General features: G+C 40.8%; 1 protein-coding gene across 3 annotated transcripts in view; it reads right to left on the reverse strand.

Annotated features, from left to right (window-relative positions):
• EP400 (E1A binding protein p400) overlaps positions 1 to 25,294 on the reverse strand; it is a 3,509,270-nt gene that overhangs the window by 1,264,847 nt on the left and 2,219,129 nt on the right. For all 3 annotated transcript variants that reach the window (XM_044065578.1, XM_044065569.1, XM_044065563.1), the window contains one exon: positions 18,969 to 19,100. In XM_044065578.1, coding sequence (XP_043921513.1) covers positions 18,969 to 19,100 — 132 coding nt within the window. The remainder of the gene's footprint in view (positions 1 to 18,968; positions 19,101 to 25,294) is intronic.

The raw sequence follows: 25,294 nt of genomic DNA on the forward strand, positions 1-25,294 counted from the left end.
GCCTCCAGTCCTCTGTCTTCTTTGGCACTAAAAAGAATCTTGAGTAGAACCCTAATCCACACTGATCTGGGGAGACCTGCTGGATGACTCCTTTTTGACATAGCTTTCATATTTCGGAAGCTGCCTCCTCCCTTTGACTGGGTGGAACATCGGGAAGGGAATTCGGAGGTCTTGGATAAGATATTAGGGAATATGGTAGGCTCTGGTAATGATTCTCTGCACCCACTGATCATTTGTAATAGAGGGCTAGGGCAGCTTGGTGCAGAGAAAAACGTGCCCCTACTGCTTCCAGAGGAAAGGGGCATCTTCCATTATTGGAACCCCCTCTGCCTCTGGAGGAGTCCTCACCACGTGCGTCACGGAAAGGACCTTGAGACTTCTTGTGCCACATCTTCCCGCTCCTCTGATTCCTGGAGAAGGAAAGCTGAGGTTTGGAAAAGTGTAGGCCAATGTCAGACAAGGTCTTCCCGTCTTGCTCGCACCTGGCTAATGTATCTTGACCTTAGCACCGAACACAGCTGATGGTTCGATAGGGGCATTTAAAAAGGAAGACTTGAAGGAGTCCGCAAGGTCATAAATGCACATCCAGGTGTGGCATCTCATGACTAAGCGTGCACCTGCAGCTCTAGCCATTCCGGTTGCATGTGACAGCAACCTCATGGATGAACTGGATATAGACTCTAGGGGAGACCTAACTGCAAAGATCGCTGACGTAAAAACTCGCTTCCCTATCCTGTCCACTGCCCGGGACTCTCCATTGGGTGGGTGAACAGCAGGACTCTCTTCCGCAAGGTCCTTTTCGTGGCTGTCGCCGCCACCACCATAGTGTCCACTGGCAAACCTCTAGACCACTGGGGTTGATCCTCTAGAGGGGAGAGTACATTGTCTGATCTCCTGGGGATGGCCTCAACGGAGTCTGAGCTCTTCCACGCCCGCTGCACGATGAGCTTAACCAACTTATCAGCAAGGGGGGGGGTCACCCAAGAAGCAGAGGGCCGACAGCGAAAGGCCTACAGGAATACGGATTCCTCCGAAGGATTGGAGGGCTTCCAGTCACCCCTCTGTTTCAAGATTTCCAAGATGTCTCCAAAGGAGACATCGTCAGGGGGTGACCGTGGGGATCCTTTACCATCATCGTAGTCTTTGCCTTCCGTGAGGGACTCCTCTTGGGAGTCCATGTGTTTCCTCTTATACGCCCATTTCAAAAACATCCGAAGAAGACTTAGAAAGGGAAATACCCTGGACAGGGGTTTCCTGGGGGGGTGGCCTTTGACAGCTGTGGCTCAGAAGGAACTGGGGGGATAACCGACGTAGGAGGATTACTAGAAGCAAGCACCCTCTCCATCACCTGGAAAGCAGGCCTGCCCGAAGAGAAGTGGGAGCCCGGAACCGAAGAAGACAAAATTGGAACCAGGGTCACACCCCGCTCCACATGGTCTGCCCAGGGACAGAGTCTCAAGCAAACTCAGAGTGGTAGTCACCCTCGGATCCGAAGCCGGGACAGACAACACAGTCGGAACAGAAACCGTAACCGGAGGTTTCACCCCCCCCAAGCATGAGATTGAGGGAGGGTGGGTTCCAACGGAACTGACACCCAAAGGGGCCTCTGGGCCTCCGACACTATCGTCGCTGCCGAGGAAGGGGGTCCTCTAGAAAATGTCGGATATATGAGCCTTGGAACAGAGGGATCCAAAGGAGGAGAGTATACAGGGGTCGCCGGAGTAATAGACCCAAAGCCTGGAGTGGGATAGGGTCTAGGCAAATTTGAAATTCCACTAGCGGTCAGCAGCTGGTCAAAATGGCGCACCACATCCAATTCTGAAAGGCTCCTAGTGGATCTTAAACGATGCCCCTGAGGGGGAATCGGGCCGGTCCAAAAAGGGGCTGCAGGCTTGTCCTGCAAACGGGTCCACAGACAAGTATTGGGTCCATGGTGTATCACAAAACGGCACCAACGATTCTAACTTGGAAACCGGCAACAACGGTATGGTTGGAGCCAAGAACGGGCATGGAGCCGAAGTCAGAACAAGGATGGATGTCAAAAACGGCTACGAAGTTGTCGGAACCGACATCGGAGCGGAGGTGGGCGATGTTGGTGCAGAGACAGAGACAGATAAACTGATCGGAACCGAGGTTGTAGACGGCTCCGTAGTTGGTGCCAGGGTAGGCGCCGATGAGGCAACCTCGGTAAGCTTTGCTGGAGCCGAACTCGGAACCGATGTAGGTGGAACCAAGGAGGCAGTACGGTGCTCGGAGGAAGACTTTTGGGCCTTTTGCTTATGGCTTTTACCTCTGTCACCAGCCAGTGAACAGGGGTCTGAGCGAGGATGTTTCTTGTCCAAAGAAGGAGGGGATGAGACCTCCGTCGCAGAAATAGCCTCTGAAAAAGGCGATGCAAGCATGCCCTTCAGAATCAATTTATTTAGATGTTCATTCAGCGTCTGCTGACTGGAGCTAGCACAAATATCACACGGGGATTTCACCAACAAATGCGGAACCCCCAAACAGTATACACACTCTTCATGAAGGTCGCTATTCGGACGTTTGTTTAAACCCTGTAGTTCCCTTCTTCTCAGACATAAGAGTACACACATTCACACAAAAGAAAAAGAGTGAGGAAAGTGGAGAAAATGAAGAAAATAAAGAGAAAGGAAATACCAACAATGGTAATAAGATACCACAAGGGTAGAAAGTTCAAAATACCAACAATGGTACGAAAGGGATACCTGTGGGTAGAGCTGAGTATATAAAGATATCAAAGAACAAGCAAAAAACGAGAAAAAACTTTTACAAAAACTTGTAAATATGTAAGATAAATCACTTAGCTGGAGAGCTCGGTGAAACGCTGCTATATGGCTGCACGACAAACAAGATCTGAGGTAACTGAGTAAAGGGCATTGTGGGTAGCTGCTTAGCTCAAGAGTTTTTGGTGCACTCAAGCTTGGTATAAGGCCGACTCGGTTCTGAGGGCTCGGAACCAAACCCATCAGTGATGAATAGGAAGAATATTAACAACTTCAGATCAATAAGTACTTAGCTAAGGCATCCCTGAGGAGTGCACACCATGTCTGTTGGAAAGAGTGTCAGGGGTAATTTCAGGGGAAGAGAAAGGATTATGGGTAAGGGAAGGAGCATCAGCTTTGGATCCAAAGTCTCGAGTGGCCAAGGCTGGATCCAAGATCCCATCCATTGAGGAAGTATGGAAGAGATGTCAGATCTCTGTTTAGAAACTTTTAATTATAAACAGAAAAGAGAGGGATCCAGGGGCAGACGTGCTGAAATGGCCACTAAACAAACTTTTACAGAGGAATAAGGGGCCAAAAGATAGTAACTCACACAAATATGAGCACCAGTGGTATAAAAGCCCTGAATGGTTACTGGTCACTGGCTAGGCATCAACTAGAAAATCTTTTCCACTTGCAAATATATGATTAATTACTAGCAGGCTTTCCTCTCTCCTTCAATACCTGCTGAACATCCTTATGAAATAGGTGCCTAAATGGTATCAAAGTTGAATCACTCAAGCATTCGGTTGAAGTTTTTTGAAGATGGGATTTATCCTACTCTCCTTGTCTTGTCTGAGTAGATCCCATCCGTGAGGAAACTTGTGGTAACTGCCCCTGGCGATTCCATAAGAAGGAAGAGCCAATTCTGCCTGGGCAAGAATCTTTGGAATTACCCTGGCAATCACTAGAAAGGGGCCGAAATATACATAGGAACATCCTCAACTAGGGGAACAAAAGAACAACTGTTTTTTAGGCCTGCTTGCAAGCAGTCTTGGAACAGAATATGTTCAATTGTCTGTTTTGAAAGGAGGCAAATAGATCTACCTGAGGTGTTTTCCACATCTGGATTGGTTTCTGGAAGACCTATTTGTTGAGTTTTCACTTGTGAAGGTTTGGCCAGTAGCTTGTCTGCCACTATGTTTTGCTCAGCCTATAAATGAGACACCTGATGACTTAGAGGGTGCTGAAGAGCTAACTCCAAAGCTAACACAGCCAGGTGGCAGAGAGGGTATGACCTGGTGTTCTCCTGTTTATATACCCCATAAGTGTGGCATCTGTAATGATCTGGAAAGGATCGGGGTGCCAAAGATGAGGTAGAGACTTTATGGTCTGAATGACAGCTAACATTTCTTTGATGCAGATCTCTGTCGTTCGGTCTGAACTGTCGCACTGTCCTTGCACTTTTACCCTCTTTGAAATTGCTCCACAAGTAAAATCTGAGGAATCTTTCAATACAGATTGTATTGGGATAAGGGGAGAAAATGGGGACATGAAATATGAGCCATTTTATTCCTCCACCAATGCAGTTCTGACCTGACATGCTCAAGATAAATTTGAAATTCCAGGGGCTGACAATGTTGGGTCCATGTGTTTTTGAGATACCACTAAATCTTTTTCATATGTAGAACTTTAAAAGGAATCACGAGTAACATAAAAGCCATGAGACCTAGTATCCTGAGAAATTATTTGGCAGTGGCTCGAGTCTGGTGGGAAAAGTTCAGAAAGCCTTCCAGATAAATTTACCTTCAGTCAAGGAAGGAAAGCCTTTTGCAACACAATGTCTATCAGAGAACCTAGAATTCATCTAAGGAGTGGGAAAAGACTCCGCACAAATAAGCAAGTTGTTTAACAAGGAAAAATGTGGATACCCTGCAGCCATACATTAGGCTACCACTGAGGACAGACATGTGGTAATGCAGAGAACTGATAGTACATGTCCATACTGTAGCCGAGGAAGAAGTTCGACTGCTGGCAAGCTATTCTGGAAGGCGTCAGTTGGAAGGTAGTTTGTCACAGTGCACAAAAACAGTATACACCCCTTTAAAAAATCTCAGTTCCACAACAGAAAAGTTACTAAAGCAGATGACAGTAATTTCCTGCCAAAACAGAGATACTTCTCTGAAGTGAACTGCCCAATAAAGTTGAAACATTTACCACAAAGTGTACATAAGCATTCACACTCTACAGTTCTTGACATTAAAATATACTTTCCAAAGGGTAAAAAATCCATTAAATAAGGCCCAAAACCAAGGAAGACAGGTTAAACCCTGAAAGCAATTCCTAGAGCTACAGCAGCAGTACACGAGGAAAGTGTACCAGCACAACTGAAAAGCAAGTACTCTTAAAATGGCCTACAGCAATTCTCACAGAAAATAGTTAAAAGTAATATAAAAAAATTCCTAAAATACACAAATAAGTGTGGTAGGGTTTCCCAAAGGATTCTTACTTGTCTGACAGGAAGCCTCTGAATGACTGCTGTTCCTGAGAAGCCTCAGAGCTGTATCTGCTTGAGACAGCAAGAAAGTAGTGAAAATACTTAAGTCACTCTGGATGTTTATATAGGACCCTTCTAAAAGAGCTTGGCATATAAGCAGCCAGAGTGACAGTGTGGAAGTGGATGAAAGCTTTTGGAAGCTGGTCAGTTGCTGTGTCTTTGGCAGGATTCAAACCACAGGCTACTGCAGAAATGAGGATGATTAACACCTGGGCTAGACTGGAAAACATTATATCCCACAGGAATACTCTCTGTCTATCTTTTTTACTATCGCACTTGGCCACTAATTGGCATCCTTCTACTATCCATTTTGTTACCATTGATTCATCCTTTTACTCTCCATTAACTTGTGTCCTGTATCTGTATAATCTCTTCAACCTTTGTACTTTATCTTTCTCTCTAGACCCTGCCAAACTTCCTTCCATTTTACTACAGAACTCCAAACTTGTATATTTTCTACAGTAGAATATAAGCAAAACAAACTTCGGACTCACCACGACCAAAAATAAAACTGTAGAAAAATGTATTGAAGGTAAGCGCTTTCGCGTATCTCCTGATACGCTTCCTCAGACCATAAACATTAGAATAAAACCCTAAGGTTATATAGTCTATACAGCCTCATGATTCAATACATTAATTAATCAATTTACAACCAATTAACAAACAATTAACAATTCTGGAAGCTCTTTCCATCATTTCAAGAGTTCAAAAGGCTGAATCTTGTCTAACTAAAAATGCCTTAACTACCATTAACTTATTTTCACATTTTTGAAGTGAAAAAGAGCAAGAAAGACAAAAAACAAAAAGCAAAAGACATTTCCTTCAGTAAACAAGTTATTGTAAAATGTATCTATTATTTACACCGAGAAATACATATCTTAAAATTGTCTAAAACACTAAATATTGTTTATGAAAAAATATATGCATGTATGAATATATAAATAGATAAATACACGTATATTAGGGCATTAAAACAATCATAATCAAATCTCATAGTTTTAAGCCCATTAGCTATCAACTAATATTATATAACTTTATTTTATATAATATGATCTGGTGAAAAATCATGTTTAGTCCTTTCAAAATTCTTATACTTGTAGACTAAGATGATTTATACATATAAAATTGCGCAAACATACAACGTTATTTGGAAAACTATGTAGCTACTGAATTACAAAGTTAAAATCCTAAAGTTCATAGAACTGTAACATCCTAAACATGTATATGATATTACACATTAAATTTATTAATAAAATCTGAACATCATGCTCTATCAGACTTAAAACTTCTTTTGAATTTGTTAATTCATATTAAGGTTATTAAAGTTAACTACTGGTCTATCTACGTGTACTGAGGTATGACCTAAGAGAAACATATGCATTTAAGCCAGGGGAATAATGTCCCTTCAGTCTAAAAATCCATTTAAGCTCTTTTAATTCCAAGAGGTTCATATAATCACTACCTCTAGCATTTTGTTCAATGATTTGTAATACCCTGAAAACAAAGGAGTGGTCAGGGAAAGATTGAACATGCTTAGCTAGGGCATTCAATTCATTTTTGTTCTTGATGTCATATTGGTGATTATAAATTCTATTCTTCAACTTTCTCTTGGTCAAACCTATATAAAACGCTGAACATTGTTCACAGGTAGCTAAGTAAATTAGGCCCGAACTGTTACATGTAGCTTGAAATCTAGGTTTAAAAGAGAAAGTCATCTCCGGATGTTCAAACACTTGTTCTTTAGTGATGAACTTGCAATAACTACAGTGATTACAGGGATAGGTGCCCAATCCATTTCCTTGGGTTACTGTAACTACCTTGTCTATACCTGACCTATCACATAAGAGTCTTTTTAAATTTTTATTGTTTCTATACGTAAAGTGAGGAGTCCTACCTACCAATTGTTGTGTACATTCTTCAGTTATCAATACTTTCCAGTTGTTACTGATGATTTTTCTAATACAAGGACTGTCATTAGTATACGTTGTTACAAAACTTAATTTTTTTTTCCCAAGCAGACCTCAGAGATTTTTCTTCAGACAGATAGCAAATGCTGGAGGTGTGATGGGAAAGAGAAAAATAACTGGGAACATGTTTTGGAGGAATGAAATGGGTTGGCAGATTTAAAACTTCACTATAGAATACTACAGAACTGTCAGGGGAGCAAAATGGTTTTAACTAAGGAAATGACAATTTTGAGCCGAATTTCTCAGACACAGTAAGGCTTCACTACATGTAAAGGTATTGACCCCCAAAAAAGCAATTACTAGAAAATGGAAATCAAAATGTAAACCAACTATAACTGAAGTACTGAAAGTAAGAAATGGAAGTGAGATCTTTACAAAAAGGGAAGGAACAAATTACACAGAAGTAAAATGAAATTTGTGAGAAAGATAAATGCAGAGTAATGTTCAGGGAGTGAAATTTAAGGGAAGGCAGGAATGAAGAACTTATGTAATACTGAGTAAATGAAACGTACACTGCATGGAAATAAATACTGTTTTAACAGTTTTTGTTTTATGCTATTGTGTATGTACCAATGACACTTTTAAATATGTTGTGCATAATAATTTTTAAAAAACAAATTCTGCAACCTCCTCCAAAAAAACTTTAAAGTGTCCAGCAGCTCAAAACATCACCATATCAAGGATATCAATCATTTAATTAAAAAAATGAAAAAAAAACTTACTATATCTACTAAAGGAGGACATGAACTTAGATTAGCATCTGAATCCAAGGAAAATTAAAAAATATTTTTTTTAGTTATGTTAGAAAACTAAGAAATAACTCAAAATACTGGTCTGAAATTGTTCAAAATGGCACCACTTACTCTCATCCAACAGACATTGCCAACATACTTGCAAGCAAATTCATTATGAAATTCACATCAGAGACAACTATCCAAAGTCCACTTATCCATGAATGTCAACCCCCTCCCCCATCATCACTAAGGAACAAGTATTATATGCGTTTTCCAAGAACAAAAACCTGATGATATATCTGGATATAAAAACAAACAGTACTGAACAAACCTTGAGTCACTTCCAAATTATTTAACCTTAGCAGGGCCACAGAACTTGTCTCAGAGGTTTGGCACACAGCAGTAGTGATGCCAATCCATAAGGGTAAAGCCCCACCACTGATCCAGCTAACTACAGACCCATCAGCCTGACGATTCTCATTTGTAAACCCATGGAACATATTATAACTGGCACGATAAAATATGGCATTAAAAAATCTCATCAGGCAGTTTGACTGTCAAGGACAGAACCTGTCAGATGAATCTAGTAAAGGTCTTCAAAAGGGTAATGTAGTCTACTGACAGTAGTCAATCTGTACCTTGATCAGGCCAATGCATTTGACTTAATCCCTCATATTAGCATAATTAGTAAGCTAAATAAATTACAACTAGATCCCAAGGTGGTAAGATGGATAGCAAATTGGCTAAAAGACCGAATCTACATGGTGCAGGTGACATATGGCTCATCAGGGAGTATAAGAAGGTAACCACTGTTGTCCCACAGGGCTCATTGCTGAAAGCTCTTATTTGGCTTTTACATTTCTGATCTCCAGACCCTGAACCAAGACCTCTGGCTAAACAAGTATGCAGATGACTGCAAGCTGGGAGTCACTGTCAAGTTCTCCCTCTGATGCCCAGATCCTTTTGCATGAACTTATACTCATTACTCATAAATATCTCATACTACAATTGGCTCAAATTAAATTCCAAAAAGTGCAGTATTCTCACATCTGGTAGAAATCTCCTCACCCCAGTATACAGCACAGACAACACCCCACTTCAAAATGAGAATGATGTTAGGAACCTTGGAACTTGGGTTGATAATTCCCTCTCCTTTAACTATCATGTAACAGTAGTGGTCTGAAAATCCTTCTAACTTGGCATAGCTGACTGTTAAGGAATATCTCTCAGATCTAAAATGTCATTGTTTCCTTCCATTCAGCATTAAGTCAATCACTGAATACAATGCCCCCTCTTGGATATATCTCAGTAGACATATCAAACAACTACCAAGACCCCATGGCTCCTAATGAAAATCACCACTGATAAACAATAAGCTACCAGAAGAGTCTAAAAGTACTGTCCCTCTACTTTGTATCTTACAGAATCCTGAGGGGAAATTAACCTTCATTAAAACTCATCTTTCCCAGACGTTGCAGCTACTAAAATTATTCCTTCTCTTACCGTGAAACACACTGTGCAAGTACTACTTCATGTTTACTACACTTTCAATCAACCAAAGACAAAGGCAACCAAATTTGTTCTTTCAATTCCTAGCAACTTCTCAGTGAACACAGTCAGGAGTGCCATTTTTGTTTTGTGGAAGTCTAAGCAATCCAGCTTTTCTCCAATCTCAGTCACTCCATTCAAGAAAAGGTTCTTCGTTTTTAATTTCTCCAAGTCTTTTGGGTTTCTAATACCATAATGGGAATGGACCCTATTCCCAAGTCAAAGTATGATTAAAGTTCATTAAATTAGTACGATTTCAGTTTTTGATGTTTGCCAAAAGTGCTTTTTGCAGGACCCGCACTGTGCCCAGAAGTGACTCCTGCAATTTGTATGGAGTTACATGCATCTGTAGCACATATTTTATTTCACATTTGTTTACCAGGAAAGTTTAACTGGATACAGGTTCTTTTTCAGCGGTGGCCCAGGGAGAAAAGCTCCACTTGTTAGCAGTAAGAGTTACAGATTGCAATAAACACATATTAGCCTATACAGTTAGGAATACTAAGGAAAGGAAAAAGAAAAACACATTTTAGATTACAGGACATATACAAGTGATTGTTGTTGTAATTTACACAAAAACAATCAGGTAACAAAGATACAAAATACATGCTTGGAGACATTCACAAGCCATATACATAAAACTGGAATATACTATTGTTTAGTAGTGGGTAAATTTGACTCATCCTTGAGTCTACACGGTTTAGGGAGTTGAAGAGATGGGGATTTCTTTAATGTAGTAGTGTCCGAGAAAAGGTACAGTAAGGAACAAAGATTAGTAGTACTTGGTTAGTGAGGCAGGGAGTAATGTTTAGTTAGAGGGGCTGGGAGTTTGGTTTAATCGGGATAGTTACAAGGGCAAAGCCAAGTGTCTTAAGTATGACTTTAGGAGGGCTTTAAATTGTAACAGAACTGCTGGTGGTTACTGTGGATGGGAGTTTGTTCCATATTTTTGGAATGTAGTTGGAGAAGAGTGATTCCCCTGCTGAATTATTGGCTTTTGTGACATCTAGGAGGAGTTTGCTATTTGAGCGAAGGGATCTAGAGGTGGTGACTGGCCTTATAAGATTTTGGAGAGCTGGGGTATTATCCGGTTTCTGGAGTATTTTGTAGGCAAATGTTAGCTGACTGAAGTGTAATAACTGAGGGAGTTATAGACAGCTGAGCTGTTTTAGTGATGCAGTTTTGAGACTTGTATGAGGCATCTGTGGCAAATTTGGCTATCTTATTGCAACAAGAGTCCAATTTGGAGAGGTCCATTTTGCGGAGGTTAGTTAGAATAGGGGAGGCATATAGGATGGTTTCCAGGAGATGAGTGCAAGCAATAGTAGTTTTTGTGTTGGCTGTTAGAAATGGCTTACTCCTGTATAGTAGACCTAGGTTTTTGTGGACCTTTTTATGATTTGAGCTAAGTGGACACCAAATTTTAAATTATTGTTGATTTCTACTCCCAACAGTTTGGTATGAGTGGTTTGAGTGGTTGGGATGATGACAGTTTTATTTTTGGATTGGATCTTATGCATGAATGGCTTGGGGGGGGGGGGAGTTCTGGCTGGGTAGAAAAGAAGGTTTGTTTTGTTGGAGTTTTGTATAAGTTGGGAGTTAGTGAGCCAGTTTTCTACAGACAGAAAAGAATCTTGGGTTATGGGGTATAGTCCTGCAGGGAGGAGGCTGCACATATCACAGTAGAGTCGTCTGCACATTGTATTACTGATGCATGAAGTGTGGCGGTCTAGAGCTGGTTGGTGGAGAGAGAGAAGAGCAAGGGGCCAAGGATGGAGCCTTGTGGAACCCAATGGAGACTGGGAGAAGTGAGGAGAGCTGTTGTTGCCACTGGACAGCTTGCTGTCGTCCTGATAGGTAGCTTTAAAATCAGGACAGAGATGAGTTACTTGCGTTAAGGTTGGAGAAAACCTCAATGAGTTTTTTTGAGATCTACCACATCAAAGGCTTTGGATAAGTTTAAGAATATGGCAGATACAAATTCCATTATTTCTATGCTGGTTCACAGTGCTGGTGAAAGCCATAAGGGCTGTAGTAGTGCTGTGATAAGGTTGAAAGCCGTGTCGAGCATTTGATAGGAGTTTGTATGTATGTAGGAAGGCCACGAGTTAGTAATGTACGACCCCCTCTAAGATTTTAGATAAGGGAGACAATAGCTATTGGGCGATAGTTGGTAAACTCAGTGGAATTCCCTTCCTTGTGTAGAGGAATGGATGTGGGACACCTTCCAGATGGGAGAACTATATGATATTGATCTGTTAATGAGTATAGTTACTGGGTATGCTATTGTTTCTGCTGCAATTTTCAGAAATTCTGCTGGGAGGTTATCTATGGCAAGGGTGGTAGGTTTAAGTTTTTTGGGTAGTCTTTTTATAGTATTAATGGATACAAGATGTAATGTAAACTGGCTGGGGTCACTATTGTAGTTGGAGCCATGTTGGGAGACGGGTACGGATATGAGGAATACTGGGAGCATTTTGAGAGGTAGCAAGGGTTTGGATAGTTGCAGTAAAGCATTTATTAAATTGGGTTGCTATGTTATCAGAGCTGGAGGGTGATATCTAAATAAGACTGTACACTGTACTGAGACCCAATGTTCCTACAACTATTGGAACTATCTGGGTTATTTCCACAATGCCCATGTTTCTGCCTGCAAATCCTAGTATTTTATGACTCTCTCTCTCTCTCTCTCTAAAAGTAAGACTACTATATCTGGTTTTTTTTGCATCTATTTTTTGAACTGTTGGAATGGGTAAGCCCTTATGACAAACGTTGTCATTCTCTATAATGCTTTGTGACTCTTGTCTCCAATGCTTCTCAGCTGCTTCAGTATTGTAAGTAACATCTGCCCAATGCAGCAGTCTTACCACATTTTTATGCCTTTTGGTATACAGACCCTCTGCCATTAGTGTATCACACCTAGCAACAAGATGCGTGACTGTTTTACAGACCTACATTTATCTGTTTATCTCACATGTTCAATGGACTTAGTACATGGGCTACCTGCATGGTTTACAATCATGGGGCACTAACATTAACCTTTCAAATTTTGGTTTAAGTTTACCTCATCTTAACCATTTCTGTGTCAAATCCTAATCGACATGAGGTTGTTCCAGGAGTTTCCTGTACCTGCAACTATATTTATGCCTTTTCCACATTTCATGCCTTTTCATCTGATCCTTCTCCTTATACTCTTGTTTTTTTTTTTTTGGCACATTCAGTTGCTGCCTGATTTTTGTCTGCTTCTGGTTTTGTTTCAATTCCAGCTTGACATAATATGCATCTGTTAAACTAAGGAGGGAAGTAATCTTAGATTTGTTCTCTTCGTGTTTCACTATGTTTGGATCTGGTGAGGTCAACAGATAAGTATGCATGCAGTTCCCATGACTGCAGACCTGTACTTCTAATCAATTTTGAGGAGGCCTATACAATACCTCAACTCCTCTTCTAGGCACCCTGTCATACGCTTTCTCTAAGTCCACAGAGACACAATGCAACTCCTTCTGACCTCTGTACTTCTCCATCAACACTCTCAGAGCAAACATCGCATCTGTAGTGCTCTTTCCTGGCATGAAACCATACTGCTGATCACTAATCATCACCTCTCTTCTTAACCTAGCTTTCACTACTCTTTCCCATAATTTCATCAGAGGGTCAACCCAGGTTGGACAGTTTGGAGACAAAGCCAGAGAGGGAAGATTACAATGATTTGGACATGTGCTGAGGAGGGATGCTGGATATATTGGGAAAAGGATGCCAAGGATGAAGCTGCCAGATAAGAGGAAAAGAGGAAGGCCTAAGATAAGGTTTATGGATGTGGTGAAAGAGGACACGCAAGTGTTTGGTGTGACACAGCAAGATGCAGAGGACAAGAAGAAATGGAAACAGATGACCCGCTGTGGTGACCCTTAATGGGAGCAGCCGAAAGAAAAAAAAGATTTGATAAGCATGAAACATTTTTCTTCTTTTCTCATCCAATTGATGCAATACCTTTTTCGGTCAGTCAATCACCCCAAAACTAAGTTAGAACAGGAACAGCAAATTGGTTCATGGCATGGACTTTGCTCCTAAATGTCAGGACAATTTTTGGTATTAATTTTAGTCTTCTAAAATAATCCTTACTGAGTTTTGTTCACATTTGTTCATGTTTTACTGTCAATCTTTCATCAATTCCCAAATATTTATACACTCCCCCTGCTCAAGTTCCTTTACATCCCATTCCTGTCCCAGACTAATATTTTCTTGGTGCTGCAGCTTTCTTCCTTTTGCACATTTATCACAACCGAATGACATTCTTATATCATCTGAGAGTTTTGACCACTTTCAGTTGTGCTTTCAACTCCTCATCTGATGAACTATATATTTTAAATCGTCCACAAAAAAAATGAAAATCTTTACACTTATTTGTTTTCTGGGAGCCAGATAACTTACTGAGTTAAGGACAAGACAAAACAGCAGTGGTGACACAGTCACCCTGAAATATCCCCTTTGAATTTTTATCCCTGGGATAATAATTTGTCCTTTATCATAGCTTAGCTGCAAAGTGGTTTGCCACAGTTTCATGATCACCAATATAATTAATCAATGTAGGGTATATATCTTAAACGCATGTAAAAACTCCTTTATCCTTGAATGTAGGATGCTGTCAAATGCTTTTTTGTAATCTATACAAGCCATATTTAGATTGTTCCCCCTTTTTTATTTTTACAATTCTTACATGACATTATTCAACCAATAATCCTTTGTTCCATATGACTTTTTCTTGTTACATTGCCGTGATTGAATTTTCTTCTAAATGGTGACAAACTCTGCTGGCATCAATTCCAGTAAATAGTTTATACATCATCAGAAGGGAAGTTATGGTGTTTATCCAGGTTGCACATATAGGTAGACTTAACTTAAGGCTAAATCTTTGTGTAAAGATGTTAAAACTTTTAGCCAGAAGTTAGGTACTGTATCTGGGCCTGGGATTTTCCACTTAGCTTTTCTTAATTTTGTTTCAGTTTCTCTGGCAATTACTCCATTCCCATTTCATAACTGTGCATTTGAATTTCTTACTGTTTATTTTACTTCTATCCATTCATCATCCTTGTTATGTTCCACAGGGTCTTCACATACATTTCTCTAGTATGTGTCTTTTTCTTTTTTTTGGTGGTGTTTCTATTCCTTTTGCTTTGTTACCCAATTCTCTATAAACCTTTTTTGAGTCATCAATAAACTGCTTATTTTGTACTTTTCCTTTATTTTTATTTGTGTATCTTCTAAGTTTTTCTGTTTTTGCTGATATATTTAGTTTATTATTTGCAATAGTGCACAATAGATCCTGGTCTGTTTTAATAATGCACTCTGATTTTATTATCTCTATCTTTCTAAGTATTTTTGTTGATCTGTTCCTTTTTCGATAATCTTCTAACAGTGACACTTCTCGTCTTAAATGCTTTACAGTTTTTTTGGTACTTGCGTATTATCGCAACCAGTTTTTCGCTGTAGTTGGTTCCCGATGTTTAAATCTGACCATTAATGTTGTGAAAATGTCAATGTGTTTTCTTTCCCACTGAAGGTATTGTTAGGCAGGGTTATCAATAAAAAATGAAAAACTCAATGTTGCTGTTTAGGTATGCACTTTACTGCCAGCATGTCTGTTGCTTTTTGCAAGTCCCAGTCTGCCTAATGCAGACTTGGACTTGGAAAATGTGAAAGGGTGAACGGGTCAAAGATTCGGTTTTCTATTTTGGTGTTCTGTCAAAGTGTCATCCAATGTGGTTGTATGTGAGGCTTGCCTGGAGTTGGTTGCAGAACCGGGATTTAATTTGCGATTAGAAAAAGACACAACTGGGAAACCAAGTCAGATGACGTTCCCTGCGGACTCGTTTTTGTACCATTTCTCTGGAATATGCAAGCGGCATTCTGAGCTGTACTTAATCAGGAGAAGGTGACATACAGGTTTGGATTAGTTTGTCAAACAAGTTACACTCATTCCCCCAACAGCATCATGCTTTCTTCTTTTTTTCGGTTATGTCACTGCTGCTTCGCTTCTATGACTGGGGGAGTAGGAAGTAACAGTGTCCCAACACTCGCCTTTGTTCGTTGCAGCGATCTTGACTCGTTTCTTGACAGATACACAACTGTACTGTTCACATAATTTCATGGCAGCTTTGTCATTAGAAGGACAACAACATTACACTGAGCAAGGAAAAAAATCTACAAATGTATGTTTTTAGTTCACATTTGTTTACCATGAATGTGCAAGAAGGCAGTAACCCTTTCTCATCAAAGACCAAAGGGAAATAGATGCACAAACAGCTCAATGTAGCAGATTCTGTGATTCCATTTTCTTTTTTTTGTGTCAAATTTTTACTCTTATAGAAGAATGGCTTAGTTGATGGGTGCCTGGAGTTCTTCACCAATGTGGGATTTCTTTTTTGTGTAAAAATTGAGCCAAGTGAGTTCTTTACAAAACTGGTTGCGATAATACGCAAGTACCGTTTTCTCTATTCAATACTTCTATGATGGCATTTGATTTCCTCCCTTTCCTTTCTTTATTGCCCTGTAAAATGTTTGTGGTAAAACTTCATATGTTATTAATTTAGCTGCACAGAAGTATATATTATTTACTACTGTTATATCACATGAATTTCTGTTAATAGTCTTGATTACTGTGTTCAATTGATTTATGACTTCTAACATTTTGGGTGTTATTGACTTTCTGTAATCTATTTTTTTGATGTGTTTATCCATCTCTGTTGAATCAAGCAACTTCCTTCGGATAATTTTCTTATAAAATGAGAACATATTCTTTATTCTCTGTTGCCTGTGGGCATTTTATAGAAAGTTCCAGAACATCTTCCTGTGACTTACTCTTTTCAGCTGCAGCCTGCATAATCTGTTGCTCTTTCATATGGGAACTTAGTGGCATATCAATCCACAGCACTGACTTGTGTAAGAGATGTCACTGTTTCCTGCTTCTTCCCTCGCTGCGCATCTACAACTGAACTTTTGTACTGGTTTCCTACTACAGGCTCCAGAGAATATTTATGCGCCAAGTAATCAGATGCTTTCTGTTCCACCAGTTTCTCCTTAATTTGGTGACTGACTGTGAAGTTACCAGAGTTGGATTTTCTACACTAAACCCTTCACTTCGCAGGTAAAAAATAACTTTGGTTACCATTTCTTTAACTTCTCCATTATTAATCCTCTTTTCTATTTTCCCACTTTGCTTTATTTTTTTGTATTGTGAAATTTTCCATACCTAGATGCCTTTATCTGTACTACACTTCCAATATTTTTGGTGCTTTTTTTGTATTAATTAGTTTTGCTTTTTCCTTTGCATAAATATTGCACAATATTACACCTCTTTCCCATGTCCATATTTCTTCATCAGATGTCTCCAGCTCCACCTCCTTCTCCCTACACTGGGGGGCTCATTTTTCTGTCATGCTGTGATATAACCAGTGTTAGACTTTCTACACCAAATAATTTGCTTCACAGGTATTCCATAGCTTCAGCTTCTATTTGATTAACGTCTCCTTTGCTAATCTTCTGTTCTGCATTTCACCCTTTGTGACCTTATTTTCTTTATTGTAAAAGTTTCCTTATCAGGATAGTTCTGCCTGCATTTCTCTTCAAATATCGTTAGAGCTGCTCTTTTTGTATTAATTAGTTTAGTTTTCCCCTTTGCATAAATATTGCACTGTATCAGAAGTTTCTTTCTCATGTCTATATTTCTCTTTTATACCTTTCAAAAATCTATGTTTTATTCTTTGTATTTTCGTATTTTCTCAGTCACTTCTTTTACCAAATGTCCCAAGGTTTCTTGATCTATAAAATGTTTTTCATGAATCTTTTTTATTAATGAACACAAATTTGCTTTTGCAGTTGGTATTTTCTTTACTCTAATTTCTCACAATGTTTTTGAATATCTTCTACCCAGAAATGTTGGGCTTCTTGCATAATACGAACATATCATTTCATTCTTACACTCAATAGTCCACTCTATCATCTTTTTGGCTCTTTTTTGACCTATCATTTTTTGTGGACTACCACCTCCTTCTACAACAAGGTGAGATTCTTCCTTCATGCCTTTCCTTCTAAAGTTACAAACTATTGATCAATATAAACCAATTGCACAAATGTCTCTGGTGCTTTGACACATACATCATGCACTTTCTGCTTTACCAGCAAAATGGCATCACATCAGTCATAAAACTTCCAGTGGCCACTTCATGAACCTCTCAAGTCTTTTGGCATATCCAACCAGAAACAGTGATGAATATCTCAAGTCAAAGAAGATTTGCATCAGAAATGCTGCCAATGTCCTTAATAGTGCATAACACTGATGTCTCCTCTGCATAATTGCTATGTTCAAGCAGGGCTAATCTCTCATTCTACCTCGGTCACCATTTCCACATCTTCCTTTTCTCAACTTCCTTCTCCATCATCATAAGCAGAAACCTTTTCACAAAAGTGCTATCAAATTCATAACATACAAGAAACTTGAAAAACATAAACAATTTTCTTATTTTTACAACATGGAACATCCACTGGAGATGACCAACCGTGTGAAGTACCTACCACATCACCTTTCTCCAAAACTGTGACGTTAATGTTTATGGTTTACTACCTTTTGGGTTGTGTATGTAGTAGCAGAGATGAGGTGAGAGTAAGAAAATAACTCAGTTATGTGTTAGTCTAAACTGCAAGAACAGTTTAACTTTTTAATAAGCAAAAGTGATGTGCTGCAGACACAAAGCAGGAGCTGTTTTCTGGAAGGTGCTTGCCCTTGTGTCACAGCTGTACCATTATTGCAACTGTATATTTAAGATGAACCCCCCCTCCATAGCAGGGGGGGTGTTGCCCATTTGCCACCAAAAACACGCCTAAGCCTCTTCTGCAATTAATGTTAATTTCTCAGCACTGGAGGATGCAATATTTACATCAGCAAAGTCTGATCACAGCTCTGTTAAGTTGTAAATAATTGAGTACAGCCACTATACTTGACAACTAAGACAGTGTATAGGATTGTGCTCAGTCTTGGTAGAACTAGAACTCAGCAGAAAAACTGCAATTTAGTTGCATTGTCTGGAACAGGATTTAACTGTACCAAGTTTTAGTAGCTTACAGTTAGCACAAATCACAGAATGCTAATAAAAACACTTGAAACATGAGGGTAATTTTAAGTAAATACAGATAAATCATGTGACTCACTGCAGCTAGGATGTGTCACATTATGAAGACACAAGATGCACTAACAGAAAGAGAAACTAAAAAACAAAATTACATCAGTATGGTACTCCCCCATCAGGCCACTTTTGGAAACACCAAAATAATACTAAACACTCAAAAGGAGTATTGAAGTATTAGACCCGCACAGGAAATATAATAAAAATCTACTTTGGGTTTCAAGATATTTCGGTTTAACAGACTTCATAGGTGGCATTACCTTGCAATATGCATCCTCCCTTGTGTATGTGAACAGAACATCTTCCTCATCCCAGAACATGTGTGCATCCTCCTCTTCCTTCACCAACTTCAGCTGATTGGACTCCCACAGTTTCTTGGCCTTCAACTGCTCCTATAGTGTAATTTAAAGAAAAATGCAGTACTGTTAAGTTTACATTACAAATAAAAATATATATATATAAATTTAACACTGCTGTCATATACAAAGAAAAATAGTATGAACAATCATACATTTTGCATATAGTCACAGTTTAAAAACGTACAATTGTGTAAAAATCTTACTATAGTGGTAGATGTCCTTCTCTTTACTGCTGTAGTATTCATTACACTAGGGAACCACTGCCAAGGTTGGCCCGATATCCGGCCAGTGCACCAAAGCCTTTAGGTTGCTTTAAGGTACTCCGTACGTCGGGCATATGCTCCTTGCGTAGTGTAGGGTATAAAGGTGACATCCGGATGTACCATCCTTAAAACTGGGAGCACCAGTATGAACACCATTCCAAGGGGAAAAAAAGAGGTAGTGAGTACATCTAGAAGAGTAATGGACCAGGGGGAGGATGAGGGAGGGAGTGAATATTCAAACAGTGAAGAAAAGGACATCTACCATTATGGTAAGATTTTTACACAACTCTACTATGTCCTTCTATTTCACTGTTGCAGTATTCATTACACTAGGGAGATTGCCAAAGCTCAAGAGGAGGAAAGACCAGCAGAGCCCTCTAGGAAGCCATGAAGAATGGCCCTAGCAAAACCAGCTCTAGCTCAGGAGATTCCATTCAACTTGTAGTGTTTGGTGAATGTATGCACAGAAGAGCAGGTAGATGCCTCATGAATAGAGTTAATAACCAAACCCTTGAAAAAAAGCACCAGAATAAGACACCTTCTAGAATGAGTTTTAAGGGAATAAGAAAGGCTCACCATGAAAGGATTAATAAAAAGAAATAGCTTTACATGTCCAAGAAGACATAGTCTGCTTGGACACAGCTAATCCTAAAGACCTAGGATTAAATAAAACAATGAGCTGATCAGATTTTCTAATGGTCGTAATCTTATCCAAATAAAATCTGAGTTGTCTATGCACATCCAAGGTGTGCAGCAACTTCTCACTGGTGGACTGCAGAGAAGGGAAAGAAGTGGGCAAATAGACTGATTAAGGGACAACTAATTCACCACCTTGAGTACAAAAGAAGGATTAGTATGCAAGGACACCCTGTCCTTACGAAATACTAAAAAAAGGTGGACAAGCCATAAGGGCTTGAAGCTCAGATAAGTGTCCGGCAGAAGTAAGGGCTAAAGAAAATAGTGTCTTCCAAGAGCAATGGTTGAAAGGAATCTGAAGCTGCAGGCTCAAAGGAGCCTGGGTCAATTTTTCAAAAACATAATTAAGATCCAAGGGAGGAGGAAGAGGCTTCCTGGGAGGCTAATATGAAGGATGCATATAAAAAATTATTTAGCTTCAAATCTAGAAGCTAAAGAAGATAAAGGCAGATGAGCAGAGATAGCTGATTACTGGGCCTTAACAGAAGAATAAGGCAACCCAGCTCTGAGCAATTCACACAGATAAGACAGAACCAAAGGAACATACACAGAAAGTAGGTCCAGGTTACGAGAAAGACAACAAATAGAAAACCTCGTCCATTTGGGCAAGTAAGATTTCCTAGTACTGTGTTTCCTGGGCTCCTATAAGACCCTAAGCATGTCCTCAGAAAAAAAGGTGTCTATGTGGAATCAGAATCCTATAACCCACAAATTTAGTTGAAGATTGGACAGGTGGGGATAGATGAGAGATCCCTTGGTCTCGTACAAATTGGTCAACCCTGTGAGGTAACTTGTGATGATTGCCCTTGGCTAAATGCAGAAGAAGAGGGAACAGATGCTGTCTCAGCCAAAAGGGAGTCACCAATAAGATTTTGGGAGCATCTTGCTGAATTCTGAACAGGACTTTTGGAATGAGAGAAGGGGAAGGAAGGTGGAAAGAAACATCCCCTTCAAAGAAAAAGACAGATTGTACACCTTGCAAACCAGAGGACCTGCAAATCTGGCACAAAATAGAGGAAGGTGTCTGCTCAGAGGGGAGGCAAAAAGATCTATATGAGGAATACTCCACTGGTGGACAATGTCCAGAAACGCATCCCTCATGGTATTGAGTTATGGACCTGCTCTGGGTGTCTGCCACAATGTTTTGACCTGAGGGAATAAAAACTGCCTAAAGAGTCACTTAATAATGGATAGCAAGCTCCCACACCAGGAATGCCAACCTAAGAAAATAAGATCTTGCCCCCCCCCCCCATCTGTTTACATACCACATCACTGTGGCATTGTCTGTAAACACTTTGAGAGATCCTGGGAGAAGAGAGAAAAGCATGAAAAGCCTCTTATCTCTCTGACACTGATGTGCTCTTTCTGTAGATGACGGGATCAAACATCCTGCACCTTTAGGGAGCCAAATACTGCTCCCCAGCAAACATCTGAAGTGTCCGTGAATAGTTTCTGAGAGGGAAGAGGGGGATGAAAAGGGAGCCCTAGATTTAGAGACAACTGCTGAATCCACCACTTAAGTTCCTTCTTGAGACAAGGCAGAAAGTACAGTTGTGTACACTTACCATAAATGCAGATATTTGAGTGTATTCACTGTTGCAATCATCACACTTGGGTTATCTACCTGCAGGTAGCACTCAATCAGCCCTAATACCAGAATCTTAGTATTTCTGCATTGGATGCTGTCGCTTCTTCCATGACGTCAGGTCGTCAGGGGTATAAAAACGGGCAGCCGATGCTTTAGCTCAGTTTTTCTTGCCCAAAAATGTCAGGAGCCCCCAAAAAGGGAGCTAGTATATGGTGTGGAAACCACCCAGTAAAAAGTAAATACCAATACCATTAGGAATAGCCACAGAGAGGAGGGTTACAAAGATAGAGGAAAAACAGGGGGCTGGAGGGAGGGAAACCAGGACTGCAACAGTGAATGCACTCGAACAGCTACATTTATGGTAAGTGTACACAACTACTATGTTCTAAGTGTTTCACTGTTGCAGTCATCACACTTGGGTTGATTCCCAAAGCTGAGGAAGGGTGGAGGCAGTCAAGAAGAGTTAGAGCTGACTAGTACGCCCTGCAAGACTGCTGTAGCAAATCCTGCCCTGGATTTGGAAAAGACAGGTAAGTGGTAATGCTTGGTGAAGGTGTGTACATTACTCCAGATTGCAGCTTCCGGAATGTCCCTGGTAGGGACTCCACTGAGAAATGCTGTAGTGGTAGAAGTAGCCCTGGTAGAATGTGTTCTGACCCCCTGAGGGGTTGGTTTTCCATGGTGCTTGTAGCAGAAATGGATGCAGTGTGCTGTCCATTTGGAAATGGTTTGTTTAGAAACGGCCTTGCCCTCTGCCCCTGTTGCAAAGCTGACTAGCAGCTGGTCAGATTTTCTGTAAGGCTCAGTTCTATCAAGGTAGAACCTGAGCTGTCTGTGCACATCCAAAGAGTGCAGGATCCTTTCCCCTTTATTCTGAGGGTTAGGAAAGAAGGTTGGCAAATGGATGGATTGGTTTAGGGCCACACTGGACACCACCTTAGGCATAAAGGACGGGTTAGTCCTGAGGGAAACCCTGTCAGCATGGAAGATAATAAAGGGTTCCACAGCCATCAGTGCCTGTAGCTCAGACACTCTTCTAGCTGACGTGATGGCTAGAAGAAAGGCTGTTTTCCAAGAGAGGAATTTTAACTCTGCTGAAGCAGCATGTTCAAAAGGAGGAAGTGTGAGCTTTTCCAGTAAAAGGTTAAGGTCCCAAGCAGGGGTGGGTGCTCTCCTTGGGGGTCTTACGTTTTTAGCCCCTTTCAGGAACTGTTTGATGAGAGGGTGAGAAAATAGAGGTGGCTCAGTATTGTAATGAGCCGAAATGGCAGAGGCATGAATCTTAATGGAGGAGAAGGATAGGCCTCTGTGGAGTAACTCTGCTAGGTAATCCAGGATTAGAGGTAAGGAGGGCACAGCTGTGTCCTTTCCTTTAGACCGGATCCAAGAACAATATCTTTTCATTTTTCCACATAGGATTTCCTATTACTAGGCCTTCTGGCTTCAAGAATGACGTCCAGCACCTGTTTACTTAGGGTTGCTGGAGGAGTATTCAAAGAAAAAAAACAGGATGCAAGATTTAGGGTTTGTAACTGTGGATGCAAAAGCTGTCCCTCCTGCTGTGACAGCAGGGTAGGGGTCTGGTGTAGGTGTCAGGGTGGTACCGTTGTCAGGCTGCGCAGGAGTAGGTAACAGTACTGGCATGGCCAGTCCGGAAAATCAGAATTGTCCTTGGCCTGTCTTCTTTTATCTTGAGTAGTACTCGAGAGAAGGGGCAGAGGGGGAAAGGCATAGAATGAGAGGTTTTCCCACTGAAAGGATAGGGCATCCACTTTCCAGGCCCTACCTGTGAGGGCTCCTGGTGCAGAATGTGCTCCAATATCCACTCATGTCAATCTAGAAGATTCCTGCTTAAGTCGTCTGCCAGTGAATTTTGTTTGCCTGGCAGGAACTGAGCTTGTAGATGGACTTGGTTGTCCAAAGCTGTGCTCCACAGAGTCATGGCTAACCTGCACAGTGGATAAGAATGGGTTCCCCCATGCTTCTTTATGTACCACATAACTGTGGAGTTGTCTGTTTTTATCAGCAGTTGTCCTGGAAGGATTAGGTATCTGAAAGCTGTGAGAGCATTCTGTACAGCTACCATCTCCTTTTGGTTGATGTGCAGGAAAATTTGGCTTGGGCTCCAGTGACCCTGAATGCACTTGCCAGATATGTGGGAACCCATTCATAGTCTGATGCGTCTGTGGTCAGGGCTTGGGCGGTGTGGGGTAGAGTAAAATGCAGTCCCTTGTTGTGGTTGCATGCTTCTACCCACCAAAGGAACTCTGCCCTCAGACAAGGTATGATAGGAATTACTGTTTCCAGGTACTGAGAATGTTGGCACCAAAGACTTTTTAAGTACCAGTGAAGTTCCCTCATATGCAGTCTTGCATATGGAATTAGCAGAATACACGAGGCCATGAACCCTAGGGCTTGCAGTATTTTTCTTGCAGTTAGCTGGGTTCTGGTGGCCATTTTTGCTTGAAGTAGTCTGTTAAGACAGACTTGTTTTTCTGGAGTGAGAAATGCTATCGGGGAAGTTGTGTCCAAGCTTGCTCCCAGGAATGCAATCTTTTAAATGGGCACCAGTTGTGTTTTTTTTTTCATTGATGGTGTACCCCAAAGAAGTGAGAAGGCTTTTTACAAATGTCAGGTGCTGAAGTAGCAATTCCTGGCTGTCCACCTGAATCAGGAAGTTGTCCAAGTATGGGTAAATTTGGATATTTCTCTGCCTACAGTATGCAATGGCTGGAGCCAGGCATTTTGTAAATCCATGGGCGCAGCAGATAAGCTAAAGGGAAGTGCAGAGAACTAATAATGCATATATCCTTCCCTGAAACGCAGATATTTCCTGCATGATTCCCTGATGGCGATGTGCAGATAAGCTTCTTTTAAGTCTAGGGTAACTAACCAGGTATCCTTTGGTAGCATAAGGAGAAGCTGTTGCATGGTAAGCATCTTGAATTTTGGGACCACCAGGAAGGTGTTGAGAATTGAAAGATCCAGGATTGGGCACCAACAGCCCTCTTTCTGGGGACCATGAATAGTCTGGAGTAGAAACCCTGACCCCTTTGTTCTACTGGAACTGGCTGAACAGCTCTGATATTGAGCAGGGAAAGAACTTGTTTTTGAGCCTTTGCCCACTGGTTTGGAGGAAGGTCTGAAAACCCACTTGGCAGTTAATGGAAATAACATTTGTACCCCTGGGATATAATGTTGAGGACCCACTGGTCCCGAGTGATGAAAATCCAGTTTTTTGCATGAAGGCCAAGTTTTCCTCCTAGGGGCACAAGCAATTGGGCAGGGCTGGGAGGTACAGTTGAGAAGTCATTGTGAACTTTTTCCCTAGGGAGGTGGCTTACCACTCCCTGTTTTAGGAGTGGGAGCACTCCATTGCTTAAATCTCTGCATACCCTGAGACTGTAGTCTGGGTGGTTTGTTTCCCCTGGGTCTTGTTTGGGAAGGCCTGGAGGGGGCTGGAAAAGACCAGTGTTTTGAAGGGCAATGCCTACTGAATCGAGGTGGTTGCACTTGTAAGAATTCTTTAACAGTTTGCATAGATTTAGATTTTTCTTCCATATTTTTAAGAACTTCTGCTTTGGTGCCAAACAAAACATCCTTATTTAAATTGGAATTGACATGATATGGCAAGGTTTGCTCCTGCAGCCAAGCATGTCTTCTCAGTATTGAGCCAGTGA

This window comes from Protopterus annectens, chromosome 1.part0 (assembly GCF_019279795.1).
Source record: "Protopterus annectens isolate FY-2018-M chromosome 1.part0, PAN1.0, whole genome shotgun sequence".
In the NCBI taxonomy this organism is placed as follows: Eukaryota; Metazoa; Chordata; order Ceratodontiformes; family Protopteridae; genus Protopterus; species Protopterus annectens.